Consider the following 17,616-nt stretch of genomic DNA (forward strand, 5'->3'; position numbering starts at 1 on the left):
CCTTTGGGAGATTCTTGGATACAGGTCGCCGTTGCTAGGCGTGTCAGTGCTGGGTAAACATTGGATGTTCGCATCTGTGGTCAATGCTTTTCAATATTTTATTTTTCATTTTTCAATCCCTTTTTTGCCTGAACCGCCCTTTCGGGTTTTCGATTCACCGGGGAATAAATTCTTTTCATTGCCCCATTTTTGCCTGAATTGCCTTCATAGGTTGTCAATCGGCGGGGTGCTCATTTTTGCCTAAGCCGCCCTTTCGGGTTTTCAACTTAGCGAGCTTTTCATTTGTATTTTTCAATTTTTCATTTTCATTCTGTTTTTTCATCCTTGCCATTGACCACAGATCATCCTGGGGAGTAACCTGCTTGTAACATGTATTGAAATAGACATTGACACTCATTCATTCATGCATGTTTCATTGAAATGTACCCTATTGCTCAGGTTTGCTTTCAAAATAGACAGGAAAAGATATTTCAATTTTCAAAAATGTTTGTTTCATACATTGACATTATCAAATAGAAAGGAAATATTTTGTATATAGCATTGAAAGTAGAAAGAAAAATAGAGTTTCAAACAATAGCACAGGCTCAAATTGATGTAGAAGAGTGAAAGTCAGCCAAAGGCATGACTTCACAGATTTACAAAGCTTGGAAAATGGTAATTTTATTGGTTGGTGATACATTGAACACGATGACCGCTACATTTCATAGAAATTTTGAATTCACAAGTACAGAAACTTCTGATGAAGATGATCATTGACAGTTGCAGGTGCCCCAAGGGGTGATGGTGATTTGCCAGATATAGTTACTTGTCTTTTATCAACCTCATTTTTGCATGAACCGCCCTTTCGGGTTTTCGGCTCATCGAGGCGCTCATTCCTGCCTGAGTTGCGTACAATCTCAGCGAGCTTTTTCATATTCATTTTTTGTCCCTAACTTTTGCCTGGATCGCCCTTTCGGGTTTTCGATCCACCGGGAAGCGCATTTTTGCCTAGGCCGCCCTTTCGGGTTTTCGACCTACCACGCTGTTCTTTTCTTTCTAGACAAAGTATTTCTTGACTATATCGGCATTAACAGGATTTGGGAGTTCAACACCATCCATGTGTGTGAGAATCAAAGCACCACCAGAGAAAGCCTTCTTAACAACATAAGGACCTTCATAGTTAGGTGTCCACTTGCCCCTTGGGTCGGGTTGCTGGCTTATTCTTCTTTTCAATACAAGTTCGCCTTCCTTGAATTCTCGAGGTCGGACTTTCTTGTCAAAAGCATTCTTCATTCACACTTGATACAACTGTCCATGAGCCATAGCATCCATACGTTTCTCTTCAATTAGATTCAATTGATCATACCGACTTTGACACCATTCAGCCTCAGTTAATTTTGCTTCCATGATCACTCGAAGAGATGGAATCTCCACTTCCAGAGGGAGAACTGCTTCCATACCATACACAAGAGAGAAGGGAGTTGCCCCGGTTGAACTGCGCACTGTAGTACGGTAACCATGCAAGGCAAAAGGTAGCATTTCATGCCAGTCTTTGTAAGTAGTGACCATCTTCTGAACGATCTTCTTGATGTTCTTGTTAGCGGCCTCGACTACACCATTCATCTGAGGTCTATAAGGAGAAGAGTTGTGATGTTCAATCTTGAATTCTTCACATAAAGCTTGCATCATGCTATTGTTCAGATTGGAACCATTGTCAGTGATGATTTTGTTAGGAACACCATATCGACAGATGATGTTATTCTTGATAAACTTGACAACCACTTGCTTGGTCACATTAGCATAGGAAGCAGCTTCAACCCACTTGGTGAAATAGTCAATTGCCACTAGAATGAAACGATGTCCATTGGAAGCTTTTGGCTCAATTCTTCCGATTATGTCAATGCCCCACATAGAGAAAGGCCATGGGGAAGATATAACATTGAGGGCATGTGGAGGCACATGAATCTTGTCAGCATAAATTTGACATTTGTGGCATCTCTTAGCATGTTTGTGGCAATCACGCTCCATAGTTATCCAGTAATAGCCGGCTCTTAACAGTTTCCTTGACATGGTGTGGCCCGAAGCATGGGTCCCAAAAGTACCGTCATGTACATCATGCATCAATTTCTCAGCTTCTTGTTTGTCAACACATCTCAACAAGACCATGTCATAGTTCCTCTTGTATAGGATTTCTCCGTCCAGAAGGAATTTGCTAGCCCATCTTCTCAAGGTCTTTTTATCCCTGTTGGAAGCACCAAGTGGATATTCGTGATTCTGCAAGAATTGTTTGATGTTGTAATACCAAGGCTTTTTATCATTCGCATCTTTATCAGCTTGATCTGGCATATTTTCAATGGTAAACACATGAGCGGGTCTATCCAGACGCTGTACTTTGATTACAGGCACGTCATTCCAATGGTTCACACGAAACATGGAGGACAAAGTAGCGAGAGCATCAGCCATCTGGTTTTCATCCCGGGGGATGTGGTGCAGCTCAACCTTGGTAAAGTATGTCAACAGACGTCTGGCATAGTCACGGTAAGGGATCAGCTTCTCATGATGAGTCTCCCATTCACCCTTTATCCGATTAATAACAAGCGCAGAATCTCCATAGATGTCAAGGTGCTTAATTCTCAAGTCAATGGCTTCTTCAATGCCCAAGATGCATGCTTCATATTCAGCTATGTTGTTTGTGCATTCAAAAGTTATTCGAGCAGTGAAAGGAATGTGGTGCCCCTGCGGAGTTACAATGATGGCCCCAACTCCTTTACCATAAGCATTAACAGCACCATCAAACAACAATCCCCATTTGCTATTGGGATCCGGCCCTTCATTAATCAGTGGTTCTTCACAGTCTTTTGCTTTCAGATACATAATCTCTTCATCAGGGAAATCAAATTTAATCGGCTGGTAATCATCAAGAGGCTGACAAGCAAGATGCTCAGCAAGGATGCTTCCTTTGATTGCTTTCTGAGCTTTGTACACAATATCATATTCAGACAACAACATTTGCCAACGTGCAATCTTTCCAGTAACAGCAGGCTTTTCAAAGATGTATTTGATTGGATCCATTCGGGATATCAACCAAGTTGTATGATTCACCATATAATGACGCAGGCGTTTGGCAGCCCAAGCTAAGGCACAACATGTCTTTTCAAGCATTGTATACCGAGTCTCACAGTCAGTGAACTTCTTGCTCAGATAGTAGATAGCATATTCTTTCTTTCCGGTCTCGTCTTGTTGACCGAGAACACAACCCACAGAATCATCCAACACTGACAGATACATAAATAAAGGCCTTCCTTCCACTGGTGGGACAATTATAGGTGGCTCTAACAGGTATTCTTTAATGCTATCAAAAGCTTCCTGACATTCATCATTCCATACAATAGGCTGATTCTTTCTGAACAATTTGAAAATTGGTCCGCAAGTAGTAGTCATGTGAGATATAAATCTTGAAATATAATTCAGACGTCCGAGGAAACCTCTGACTTGCTTCTCAGTTTGAGGGGCCGGCATCTCTCTGATGGCTCGGACTTTATCAGGATCAACTTCAATGCCTCTTTGACTGACAATGAAGCCTAGCAACTTTCCAGATCTTACACCAAATGTGCACTTGTTAGGATTCAACCGCAGCTTGTACTTTCTCAGTCTTTCAAACATCTTTTTCAAATACACAACATGCTGCTCTTCATCACTTGACTTCACAATCATATCATCAACATATACTTCAATCTCTTTGTGAATCATATCATGAAACATAGTGGTCATACCCCTTTGATAGGTAGCACCAGCATTTATCAAGCCAAACGGCATCACTTTATAACAGAACGTTCCCCACGGAGTGATGAAGGACGTCTTTTCTCTATCTTCGGGTGACATCCGTATCTGGTTATAGCCAGAGAAACCATCCATTAAGGAGAACACTTTAGATTGAGCAGTACTGTCAACAAGAACATCGATATGAGGCAATGGGAAGTTATCTTTTGGACTGGCTTTATTCAGATCTCTGTAATCAACACACATTCGAACTTTCCCGTCTTTCTTTGGTACTGTACAATGTTGGCAATCCACTCAGGATATTCAGCTGTCATGAGGAAACCCTCATCAATTTGCTTTTGTACTTCAGCCTTGATCTTAAGAGCCATGTCTGGACGAGACCTTCTCAATTTCTGTTTGACAGGAGGACATTCAGGTCTTGTCGGTATCCGATGTTCCACAATCTTGGGATCTAGACCCGGCATATCTTCATAGGACCATGCAAAGACATCTGGATAATCATGGAGAAGCTGAGTAATCTTCCTTTTCACTTCTGGCTCAAGTGCAACACCGATCTTGATCTCTCGCTTGTTCTCTTCAGTACCCAGGTTGATAAGCTCAATTTCTTCCTGGTGAGGCTGAATGGTTCTTCTTTCTTACTCAAGCAGTCGAGTGATCTCATACGGTATCTCTTCATTATCTTCCTCATCTTCAGCTTCATATACAGGGAATTCAAAATTTGGAGGAACCATAGGGTCACTGTGTTTAACGGGTTTATTGTGGTTCAATCTGCATAATATGATCGGGATGATTTTAGAAAAATGTTTTTTATGCAGACTTTTGAAATTAATAAGAAAATACAGATGTTTTGGTTTTTTCTGGCATTACCATTATTTCCAAGAAAAAGGCACTAAAAAAGTAAAAACAAAGAGTCGCAGAAAAAACGACAACTTTTATTAATAACAGCAATGCCGAAACAAACATGCCCTTACAATGATATCACTTTCGCCTTGGGCAGAGCGAAAGGATTGTTATTTTGAAAACAAAGAAAACATGAGCAACAAGACACATTACATGGAAGCATGCATGACTAAAGGAACATCAATAGCCTCCCAATTTCTCACAGTGCCTCCTGGTACCACAAACGTAGGCACGTAACTACTTTCAGCAGCATCTTCAGCAATAGCATTGATAAACCCAGCACTGTAGAAAGTTTCTGTTGAAACACCAGAGGTTGGGGAGAATCCAAGGCCTTCTTTACGCTTGTTTTCCAAAATCTGAATCACTTTGCCCCAGCCGGCAGCTTGCCCTTCTTGAACAGCTTTCTGCGCGTCTTTCAATGAAGCCATAGCAGTACCAGCTCTTCGAGGTTCTGTACCTTCAACAGTCAAGCCTTGAAATGACGTCCCTTCAGCGGATCCTGCTTCAACACAAGAGAAAGATGACACTTGGCTAACCAGATATGCTTCTTCACCATGTACAGTGACAATCTTACCGTTCTTCACAAACTTGAGCTTTTGATGTAAAGTAGAAGTTACTGCCCCAGCGTCGTGAATCCATGAGCATTGATATCCATTACCTAGAAAGTGATCTGGAATGTCTCAGGACCAATGATGATTGGCAAGTCTACTTCCCCAAGAACATCTTTGCAAGATCCGTCAAAAGCCTTAACCAAATAGCTGCTTCCCCTCAGAGAGATTCCATGATGACTCAACTGTCTTAGTGTAGATTCAGGCATTACATTCAAGGATGATCCAGTGTCCACCAGCACATTGGATATCATGTCAGACTTGCAGTGTACCGAGATATGCAGAGCCAAGTTGTGGTGTTTCCCTGCTTCGGGGAGTTCATCGTCACCAAACCCCAAGTTATTGCAAGCAGTGATGTTACCCACTATTCCATCAAACTGATCCACAGAGACTTCATGATCAACATAGGCCTGTTCCAGTACTTTCATCAACACTTTCCTGTGAGCCTCTGAGCTCATGAGCAGAGACAAGATGGATATCTTTGAGGGAGTTTGCAGCAGCTGGTCAACAATTTTATAGTCACTCTTTTTGATAAGCCTCAGAATTTCGTCTAAATTAGACTCTTCAATAGATTGGCCTGATGGGCCGGGGCTCTTGTCAACAGGAGGAGCAACTGGTGGAGTTACTGTGGCAATAGGTGTAACCACCTTCTTTTGGAACAAGGGTGGACGGACTTTTCCGCTTCTCAGGGCTGTAATTTCTCCTGCAACATTGTCAACTGTAGCTGGGGATACCAGAGGCACCTCCACTCCATTCTCAATCATGGTTGCATTGTACTTGTAAGGAATTGCTTTTGTAGAGGCGTACGATACAGGACCAGGTAACCTGATCACCAAGGGCTCAACATTCCTTGTCTTAGATGCACTTTCAGCAGGAGAATCATGAAACACTGGCACAATCACACATACATCACTAGAAATCAAGTGCTTGTCATCCATCAGGCTCTGTATATCATCTTGCACCACACAACAACCCATAGGATTTTGAAGACATTCTGAACAAGAAGCATGATCGTGATTGAACAAAGCAGCCTGACAAAGTTTGACATGTAGCGGTACCAAGGGAGTAACAACATTGCGGACATTCAACATGGGATCCTCTTGAGGAACAGGGATTCTTTCGAAAGCCTCGATCATGTTAACAGCAGCATGGTTTGGAAGTGGATTGTCAAGAACATGAGGAACACTATTTTCAAAAGTCAACCGTCCTTTTTCTATCAGGTCTTTCACAATATATTTCAGAGCATAGCAACCTTCAACGTCGTGGCCTTGAGCACCCTGATGGAATTCACATGTAAGATCCTGTCGGAACCTGGGAGGCAAAGGATTAGGCGGAGGCTTGCCTGGTCTAGTGACGCAGTGTCCTTTAGCAAGTAAAGTAGGGAGCAGTTCAGCATACCGCATAGGTATTGGTGGAAAGTAAGTCTTGGGCCGAGGACCCTGTTGCTGCTGCTGCTGTTGCTGAGCAGGAGGTTGTTGTTGTACTTGTTGAGCAATGGCATTAACGGGCACTGGTGGTTGACCCGGTGGCAGAGGATATTGCTGATAGAATGGCGGGAAGAAAGGATGTTGAGAGTATTGCATGTATTGATATGGCAAAGGTATTTGAGTAGAATTAGCAGGTGTAGACTGATTACCAGATACCATCCCTACTTCAGATTCTTTCCTCTTATGGTGGCCATTACCATACTTCTTTGGTGCACTGGTTGAAGATTCACCCTTTTCAAGAACAATGATACCCTCTCTGACAGCCTCCTCTAGACGAGTTCCCATGGTAACCATGTCGGAGAAGTTGTTTGGAGCAGAGACTATCATTCTTTCCTTATATTCCTTCTTCAGAGTTTTCAGGAATGTCTGTGTTAATTCTTCCTCATCGAGTCGAGGAGAAACACGGGCAGCTGCCCCTCTCCATCTCTGGGCATATTCACGGAACGTTTCATCTGATTTCTGAGACAAAGACTTAAGAGAGTCCCTATTTGGCTTCAGACGGGTGTTGAACTCATAATGACTTTCAAAAGCAGTAGCCAGATCCTCAAAAGTATGGATGTTGTCTTTGCTCAAACCAGTGTACCAATCTGCCGCATCTTCTGCTAGGCTGTCTTGGAAGCAGTGTATCATCAGTGCATCATTATCTGCATAATTGGCCATCTTTCGGACGTACCGAATGACATGGCTGTGTGGACAGGATGATCCATTGTATTTGTCAAAATATGGCACCTTAAACTTCTTAGGAATCTCAAATCGGGATACCAAGCACAGATCACGAGCCTTAGCAGAGACATTGTTTCCACGGCTAGCTTTGACCTCACGGAGTTCTCCAGCCAACTCTCTTAACTGTCTTTTCATGGCTTCCATTGCAGGATCTTGTCCACGCGGAGTATCGACATCAATCACCTGTTGCACAGTATGGACAATAGGATCGGTAACAACAGTAGTCACCTGAGGCATAGCAGTGGATACGGGAATCTGTCCTTGACCAGCAAAACCAGAGACACCAGCAGCAGTATTAGGAGAATAGTAAGCCGAGAGTCCATAAGGGCGCCCATTGGGCATAACAAACCGAGCATCGGTAGCCACAGTAGACAGTGGGATAGATGGAATTGCTTCAGTAGAAACTGGGACAGATGTGGCTGGTTGTTCCTGTGCAGCCATCATAGTGGACATAGCATCATGAGCCTTAGCCAAGTCTTCTTTCATAGCAGCCAATTCGGCACGGAGCTGAGCATTTTCTTCTTCAAAGTTAGCCATGATCCTTCTCTTGTGAAATCTTGTTTGATGAATTCTATCTGGTTGGTAAACCTTGCGAGCACGAGCCACTTTTCAGACTGCGGCGGACAAAACCAGGAGGCAATGAGCACGAGAGAAGTTTTTTGTGACCAATGAATGCATATGATGCATGAAATGTGTAAATGAATATGCAAAAGGACTCTTTTTTTGTGTTATCGAAGGGTTTTAGACAAATTAGAAGTTTGTAAACATTACTAAACAACGATTAACATAAACGGGAAACAAACAACCAACATATAGTTTTACAAGATGATTCCCTTTGAAATGCTAAGCCAAGGGATAGACTTTGAAATGTAAGACAACGTAAACAAATGGAAATAACAACAGGAAATGGAAATCCTCAAGCATAGGAAGTGGAAGCATCATCCTCAGACTCCGACTCATAACTGCAGTATCGTGCATAGAAGTCACGGGCACCCCTAGCCCTCTTGGTGTCCCTCATAAGCAACCTATCTTTCTCTTCAATCTCTCTCTTAGCCTTAGCTAACTCTTTCTTCAGTGTCAAGACCTCATGAGTCTGCTACTCATCCTTTCCATCCAAAGTCATGATCAAGTTCTCAGCCTCATAGTATCTAGCCCTCCACTGATGCTTCTCCCGACTCTCCATAGCTAGATGCTCCTGATACATCTCCTGGGTAGGTGGGAGTAGAGGCAAAGGCATGGTAGGAACAGATGCAGACACATATCTCATGGAGGGGTAAGGCATACCAATCTCCACAGCTTGGTTTATCACCCACTGTGTATAGGCCTCATGAGCAACACCGGACCTTACACCCATATGCTTCACCTCTTTCTATCGAAGTTTAGACCAAGCTTCCATGAAATCCTCTCTAATTCCCGTGGGAGCATTGGAGTAGTGGAAGAAGTAAGGAGATGTAGCAAGATTGATGGGCTTTCCTTTCATCGGGAAACCAAATTGTCGCAAGGCGAGCTCCGGGTTATAGTTGATTCCACCCCGGGTACCGAGAAGAGGTACATTAAGGAACTTCCCACCACCAAAGATGATTTCCTTAACCCTAGAAGCGGGAGTGAGCCAAACCACTTCATTAGGAGTGAGAGCCATAATCCTCTGTGAAATAGACCAATTCTCTGGATTGTCGTGGAAAGACTTCGGAAGGTGCGAAATAAACCACCTATAGAGGAGAGGCACACAACAAAGAATGTATCCACGACCCTTGCTGGAACGATCGTGAATAGCATGATATGTGTCAGCTAGCAAAGTAGGAACCGGATTCTTGGAGTGGAAGATCATAATAACATTCATATCCACGAAATCATCAAGATTCAAAAAGAGAATAAGCCCATAGATGAGAAGTGCAAGAATAGCATCAAGAGTGTCCTGACAAGTGGTATTGAGGTTGGCTTTCTCAAGAAGATAGTTTGAAGTGAACCCTCGGATGCGTGCCTTAGTGACAAGATTCTTGGAGACATCGGTGGTCTTGAGATAGAGATCTTTAGCAATAACCAATGGAGTAGGAGGATTTTCAGGTCCTGCAAAAGGCACCCCCTTAGCAATAGATAGACCCATCCAGTGAGAATAAGCCTCTAGAGTAGGCACCAACTGAAAGTCGGGAAAAGTGAAGCACTGATAGTCCTGATCATAGAATTGCACTAGAGTGTGCACAAGCTTCTCATCCACATTAGTCTGGAGAAGAGTAAGTAAAGCCCAGTAACGATGTCGGAAACCAGTCGGATCCTCGATCTTGAGTGCCAAATCTCTCAAACTAGCCAAATCCACTTCCTTGAACTTGTAGGACTTAGTCTTCCCCATTCCTACAATGTTTACAAATTCAACTTGTCTAAGCCCTTCGATAACAATGCATGGAAAAAAAGTTTATGCATGTATGCATGTATGCATGATTATGTTCAAGTTCGGAGAAAACATGGTGGGTTAAAGTTCAAAGTCGAGGAGTCATGGGTGGACACGGTGTCCGGTGAAACTAAGGCTTTAGGAAAATAGTAACCGAGTTCTAAAAAGGGTTCCCAAGTTGCAACCTCTCCGACGTATATCATGGTGTCATGAGACAACACTCGCTCCATGATTATCCGTAAGAAGGTCTAACTTGAGTGTAGTATCGCGTGACGACTAAAACTCGAGACAACTCTCGGTTTAGCCTCCGCACTACATCCTAGAAAAAATGGCCATGGATGGGTTTGGTTATCTACGGTTCATAGCGTCATAGAACAATTAGAAGTAAAGTGCCTAAACGCGACAACACGCGCCGACAACATCACTCCTAAAATGCCTCAACTATGTGGGATTGATCGCATAATCCAAAACACGAGGCAACCCCCGGAATGAATTGTCGATTATATCCCTCCTAAATCCTAAGTTCACTCAGCCCGGGTGCAGGACTTTTGATATTCTCACCCCACACGTTTGCAAGAAATTAAACATTTATTCACATAGGAAAGCAAGTAAAAGAAACAAGTAAAAAGAGCGCAAGCGTGGAAATAAAGACTAGGCGTAACTCTCGAATCTCCCCAGTGAAGTCGCCAGCTGTTTTATCTTGGTTTTCGGGTGTCAAACATTGATTACGTTTGAACCTTTTAACCGGTGATATCTTATTTTTTCTTGGGAAGGGAAAAAGTAAGCAAAACCCTTGAGAATCGAGGTCCGGGAGTTGTTTTCGCTACGGGAAGGTGTTAGGCACCCATAACGACTATAGTATCCTATAGGAACCGTCTTTAAATGCTATTTGAAAATGTTATTTACACCTAAGAATTTACTAAGTGAAGAATTGGAGGGAGAAGAAAGTTTTTGAATTTTTATTTTATTTGAATTGAAGGAATTTTGATTCCTTGCCTACGTACCCGTTTAAGGGATCAAATCCATCGTAGTTCTCTTCCAAAAATGTTTTTGTTTTTGTTGGTTGATTTTAAGTTTGAAAATGGGAATTTTGAAGAATAAGAGAGAGGCCTCAAGGGCATAAGATTGGAAAAATGTGAGGTGAGATTAGTTATTTTGCAAAATGTGGTCTAAGTATTATTAAAATTCTTTAAAGTTTGATTAAGAAAACAAAAGGAAAATCAATGGGATTTTGATCCCAAGGTTTATTGTGAAAAAGATTTGAGTGAAGTTTGTTCAAGTTTTTTTGGAAAATTGATTTTTCTAAGTGTAAATCCTAAGCATTCATCTAAACATACAATCCTAAACATACATCTAAACATGCATATCCTAAGCATATATCTAAAGTGAGGTGTGTGCATGTGTCGGTGCTTGTGTCGGTGTACATCATTAGAGTCCATTGTCCTTATTACATCATTGACCTAGGTACATTCTATGGTCTTGCAAGAAATTTAAAGGCATAAGAAAAAATATTACAAAATTCCTAAGTTTTACATTCTAATTTTTGCATGAAAGTTAAAGTGTAAGAAAATGAAAGCCAAGAATGTGAGATGGAAGATGAGATGCTTATGGGATGCATGAGACATGAAATAAAATGGTTAGTAGAATAAGGCATGATAGAATAGAAACTAGAAGCAAAAGAAAATACTAAAAAAACTTGACAAAAGGTAATAAAATTTTAACCTAGAAGTAGCAAGATTCACCTAAAATTCACCATGACATCAAGCCAAGTATATGACCTATGATCCTCATATCATGCCAATTTTCTAAAGGTTTTATCACATTCAATGATATGAGAAGAACAAGAACATATTCAAGTCAAGAATCATGATGCATTTTATGCATATTTGGCATTTTATTCACAAACATAACTTGCAAGCCAAGCAATTAAACAAAATCCACAAACATGCAGCAAAAGCACATACAAACAGTAGCCAAAACTTCACAAAATCATATGGTGATAGATCACAAACATTTATCAAGATATTGGAACTAGAATCAAGCAATTTTCACAAGTTTTTTAATACAAAACATCACAAAATTAGCAAGAAAATCAACACATTATTTTTATCAACTTTAACATGCAACAATTATCACAAAAATACCACAAAACTATCAAGAAATATGTATGAAATTTTTTAGAGTTTTTAAAGAATTTTTAGACACAAAAACATGTAAAATTTCACAAGTTTTAACAAATATAATGAACAATTAACTAAAAAAAATGCCACCTATTTTTTAACCAAGATCTTTAGTCAAAAAAATGCATAAAACCATCACAACAATTACAAGGAACACATACAAATTTTTATAGAATTTTCTAAGCAAGTTTGAACATGATCAGATGTGTAAAAAGATAGAATGAAGTGTAAAATAGCAAAAAACAAGAGAAATCACAAGATCTGCAAGGAACAGGTTCAGGCCCAAACACAGGTTGGATCTGGATCATCCAAAAGCCTTGGAAGCGTTGGATTGATCCAGAACCCCTAAAACCCTAGATCCAATGGCTGTAAACGCGGGGGAACATGGCAAGGAGCATGGACGCACGCACATGAGATTGCAGGGGAGTATATAAGCCAAAACTATGAGGAACACAACACAAACCCTACTTGTTTCTCTTTCTAATGTGGGAGGAAGAGAGAGAGAGTCTGCAAAAGACATCATCTTCTCCGATGAGTTCAAGAACGCCGGCGTGGTGGCTGCCGGCCCAACAGGGCGGCGCCGCCACGCTGGAGACCTAAAACTCCTCTTTTTCAAATCTCTTTTCACTAAATTTCTCCTCTCTTCCTCTTCTCCTCGTTTACCGATTCAGTTTTTTGAAACACACTCCCTAGGAGCCTAGATCTACACAAACAAGCTTCGGTACTTTCTAGAAAGAAACGTAGAGAGGAACAAGGAATACCTTGCTGACGAGTCTCTAGACTTTGATTCGGCTTCGTCTTCCTATTTCGTCCTTGGATTTTCTGGTAGCTGTCCAAACCCTAACCGCTTCGGCTTGTTGCAGATTCGAAGTCCTTTCGTTGTTGATCTTTGATTCAATACTTGACTTGAAACCCTAGGGTTTTGATTTGACTCTGATCGAGCTTTGATTTGGCTTTGTTGAATATTTTCTGATTCGGTTTGGACGAAACCGTTACGATCTTGATGAATTTGCCTCGAAACTCTGTTGAATTTTGTTTTGCTGAATCGTTCCTCTTCGTGTTCACTGATTCCTCGATTTTTCCTCTTCTTCTCTTCAATCTTCTTCTCGTGATCGCCTTTGGCTTGAATTGCGAGAAGAAGAATCAACACCGTTCGATGATGATGATTTTTGAAGGAAATCAACTGAGAACTATTCGAATTTGACGAAAATCCACCAAATTGGCATGGTTGTTTGTTTCGTTTTGCTGATAATTTGTGTTTATTTTGTGCAATTGATGATGATTTTGGAGTTGGTTACGGTGGTTAACGGTGGTGGATGGTGGTTACGATGGTGGAATTGGTTTGTTAGGGTTTGAACATTCAAGAGCGTTCTTGAATGTTCTTGAGACCTTTTTTGTGATTTTTTGGTGTTTGATCGAAAAATAGAGAGAGAGAAAAGGGGAATTTGTTTCTGATGAGTTAGCCAAGAATGATTAGTGATTCTGACTTTGACTGATGACTGGCTTTTATAGGTGATGACTTGTGCAATCTGGACCAATAGACTAATGACACGTGGCATAACTTTGTAACAAACTCTTGGACAAATGAGGCACTGACATGTGTACTGGACTAATGACTTGGACCAAAAGGACTAAACTGCAAAATAATAAAAGATAAGAACCAAAATGAAAAATGAAAAATGACACAAAAGGACTAAAATGCAAAAATTAATAAAATTGAATTTAAAAAATGTAATTTGAAATAAACGTAAAGTGAAACAATTAAAAATGACAAAACGAACTAAAACGAACCAATTAACTAAATGAGGTACTTTAAAGTAACCTCTCTCTGCCGAAATTTTGTGTGAAATGACCAAAATGCCCCTAGGGACTAAACTGACTTAAAACGACTCAGATGCAATTTTAAAATGGATTTTTAACAGGGAATTGAAGCAAGAACTTATGCAAGCAAAATTAAAAGACTCAGAGACAATTTTTAGAATTTAAACAGGGTTTTACACAGGAAAAGACTAAAATGCCCCTAGGGGCTAAACTGACTCAAAATGACTTCAAATGCAATTTTTGAAATGGATTTTGACATAGAATTGAAAGGACTCAAACTATTTTTCAAAGACTGAAAGAAATTTTAACATAGGAAATGACTAAAATACCCTTTTTCATGAATTTTGCAAGTAATATTGAAATAAAATGCAGAGAAAGATGTAATTGATCAGAGACAGTTCAAATGACTTGAAATGCAAGAAAAGAAGAATTGAACAAGTATTTTTAGGTCCAAAATTAGGGTATAACAACTAGGAGTTCCCATGATCATTTTAATATGTTCCCTTGATTTAATAAGAATTGTTTAAGAGGTAAAAATTATATATGGGAGTTGAATGATGTGAATCCTTGTATAAAATGGATTCTATTATGCTATCTTGATTTCCTTTGCGTTGTTGACATTGTAGTATCGTCTAATGTCAAAGTTGGGGAGTGTGTCATAATTGTTTTAGGCACATATGTCGCTGTTGTAGTCGTTGTTGAAGTTGTATGTTGATATACACAAGTTGAGTCCATATGCATACTCATATTCTGTTGGGGGCTTATGCCCTGGAATGTTTATCATTCAACCCGTTGAAGGCTTATGCCCTGGAATGTTTATCATTCACCTGTTGGGTGCTTATGCCCTGGGATGCTTTAACCATCCAAATTGTTGGGGGCTTATGCCCCGGGATATATTAACCATCCAAATTGTTGGGGGCTTATGCCCTGGAATGCTTAGCATTCAACGCGCGTAGATTGGTACCACCTGCATGATGCATTAGTTGTTGTCATTGTCGCATTGTCGAGTTGTTGTTGTCGTTGTCGCATTGTCGAGTTGTCGGTATCGTTGTTGATAACGAAGTTGTTGTTGTTGTTGTTGTTGTTCTTTGTTGCTAAAAATGATTATGTTGTTGCTTACGTATTCTTTATATATATTATTAATGATGCCTGTTGTGATATGTTGTTGTTTTCATTAATTTGATGAATTATATATTATTATTATTGGATAAGTTTCTCACCCCTTCTGCTTGAAAATGTTGCCCTTCGTATGGGTAACTTGCAGGTAATGATGGCTTGTAGGTTGGTTGGCTCAAGTGTCTAGGGCTCTGATACATATTAGGATGGGGATCGTCGCGAATGTTTTATTCATTACTTTTATGTATCATATTTTTGAAAAGACTTGTTGTTGGAGTTTATCGTTGTTGAAAATAAAGTTTATTATCATGAGGCCTACGTGCCAGGAATTTCATTGATGTTGAATTTGGATGATGTTGAATTATATTTTCTAAAAGAATTATTCCGCTGCAGTTTAATAAGATATTCTAAATGTTGGTTTTAAATAAATAGTTATTTTCTATTTATGAATTTTTGAAAAGCAGTGTGACACTCCGTTGTATGATTTACTCTGATTATTATATTTAATATTACGACTGTTGGGAGAACGGGGTGTTACAATTGGTATCAGAGCAGGTTGGTCCGTCCAGCCAATTAGTAGAGTTGTGTCGAGCCTAGTAGTGTTGTGTGACAATTTTGTATTGTCCTTGTTGATCTGATTTGCTTCGTTGTGTAGAATTTTAGAATGGCTGGAAGAAACGATGATGTCATTGCTTCCGCTTTGCAAGCTATGACCCAAGTGGTGGGGCAACATCAGAACAATGCTGGAGCTGGTGCTAATGATGGTGTAAGATTGTTGGAGACCTTTTTGAGGAACCATCCACCAACCTTTAAAGGAAGGTATGACCCCGATGGAGCTCAGCAATGGCTCAAGGAGATTGAGAGAATTTTTCGAGTCATGCAATGCAGTGAGGCTCAGAAGGTACGTTTCGGTACCCATATGTTGGCTGAGGAGGCAGATGACTGGTGGGTAGGCGAGCTTCCTATCCTAGAGCAAGATGGCGATGAGGTAACGTGGGTTGTGTTCAGGAGAGAATTCCTGAGCAGGTATTTTCCGAAGGATGTCCGAGGTAAGAAGGAGATTGAGTTTCTTGAATTGAAGCAGGGGGATATGTCGGTGACTGAATATGCTGCAAAATTTGTGGAGCTTGCTAAGTTCTACCCACATTACACCGCTGATAATGCTGAGTTTTCCAAATGCATTAAGTTTGAGAATGGTCTGCGTGCTGATATAAAGCGGGCCATTGGTTACCAGAAGATGAGAAACTTTTCTGAATTGGTGAGCAGCTGTAGGATTTATGAGGAAGATACGAAAGCTCATTATAAAGTGATAAGTGACCGTAGAAGTAAGGGACAGCAGAGTCGTCCGAAGCCTTACAGTGCCCCTACTGACAAGGGCAAACAGAGGATGCATGATGAGAGGAGACCCAGAGGAAGAGATGTTCAGGCTGAGATAGTTTGCTACAAGTGTGGTGAGAAAGGCCACAAGAGTAATGCATGTACTCAACGAGATGGGAAGAAGTGTTTCCGTTGTGGCAACAAAGGGCATACAATAGCTGAATGCAAGCGTGGTGACATTGTTTGCTTCAATTTTGATGAAGAGGGTCATCTTAGTTCTCAGTGCAAGAAGCCTAAGAAGGCTCAAACTAGTGGAAAGGTGTTTGCATTGGCCGGTACACAAACGGTTAATGAAGATCGACTTATCAGAGGTACTTGTTTCTTTAATGGTACCCCTTTAATTGCTACTATTGATACTGGTGCTACACATTGTTTCATTGCTGTTGATTGTGCAAATAAGTTGGGTTTAGTTATGTCAAGTATGCCTGTGGAAATGGTTGTTGAAACACCAGCTAAGGGTTCGGTAACCACTTCTTTTGTTTGTCAGAGTTGTCCTATATCCATGTATGGTAGGATTTTGAAGTTGATCTTGTATGTTTGCCGTTGACGGGTATGGATGTAATTCTTGGTATGAACTGGTTGGAATACAACCATGTGCATATTAATTGTTTTAGAAAGACGGTGTACTTTTCTTCTGCTGAAGAAGAGAGTGAAGCAGAATTTCTATCTACCAAGCAGCTGAAGCAGTTAGAGCATGATGGAAACTTGATGTTTTCTTTAATGGCGTATTTGTCTGTAGAAAGTCAGTCGGTAATTGATAGATTGCCCGTTGTGAATGAATTTCCTGAAGTTTTTCCTGATGAGATTTCAGATGTGCCACCAGAGAGGGAGGTTGAATTTTCAATTTATCTTATGCCGGGTACGAAGCCTGTGTCGATGGCTCCTTACCGTATGTCAGCTTTAGAGTTGGCAGAGTTGAAGAAGCAGTTAGAAGATTTGCTTGATAAGAAGTTTATAAGGCCAAGTGTGTCACCTTGGGGAGCGCCTGTGTTGCTAGTTAAGAAAAAGGATGGTAGCATGAGATTGTGCATAGATTACCGTCAGTTGAATAAAGTGACGATAAAGAATAGGTATCCACTTCCGAGAATTGATGACTTGATGGATCAGTTAGTGGGTGCTCGCGTGTTTAGCAAAATTGACTTGAGGTCAGGTTACCATCAAATTAAGGTGAAGGATGAAGATATGCAGAAGACGGCCTTTAGGACACGGTATGGACACTATGAGTATAAGGTGATGCCTTTCGGTGTTACTAATGCACC

At 40.7% G+C, this 17,616-nt stretch overlaps 1 protein-coding gene across 1 annotated transcript; it reads left to right on the plus strand.

Annotated features, from left to right (window-relative positions):
• The first annotated feature begins 15,767 nt into the window (after nucleotides 1–15,767).
• On the plus strand, nucleotides 15,768–16,904 carry LOC146936976 (uncharacterized). The gene has a single exon (XM_085749311.1). It carries the CDS (start codon nucleotides 15,858–15,860, stop codon nucleotides 16,902–16,904), a length of 1,047 nt encoding a protein of 348 aa, XP_085605437.1. The 5' UTR covers nucleotides 15,768–15,857.
• Nucleotides 16,905–17,616: the final 712 nt, after the last annotated feature.

This window comes from Medicago sativa, chromosome 3, assembly GCF_051527215.1.
Source record: "Medicago sativa cultivar Bolivia chromosome 3, Bolivia_mono, whole genome shotgun sequence".
Taxonomy (NCBI): Eukaryota; Viridiplantae; Streptophyta; class Magnoliopsida; order Fabales; family Fabaceae; genus Medicago; species Medicago sativa.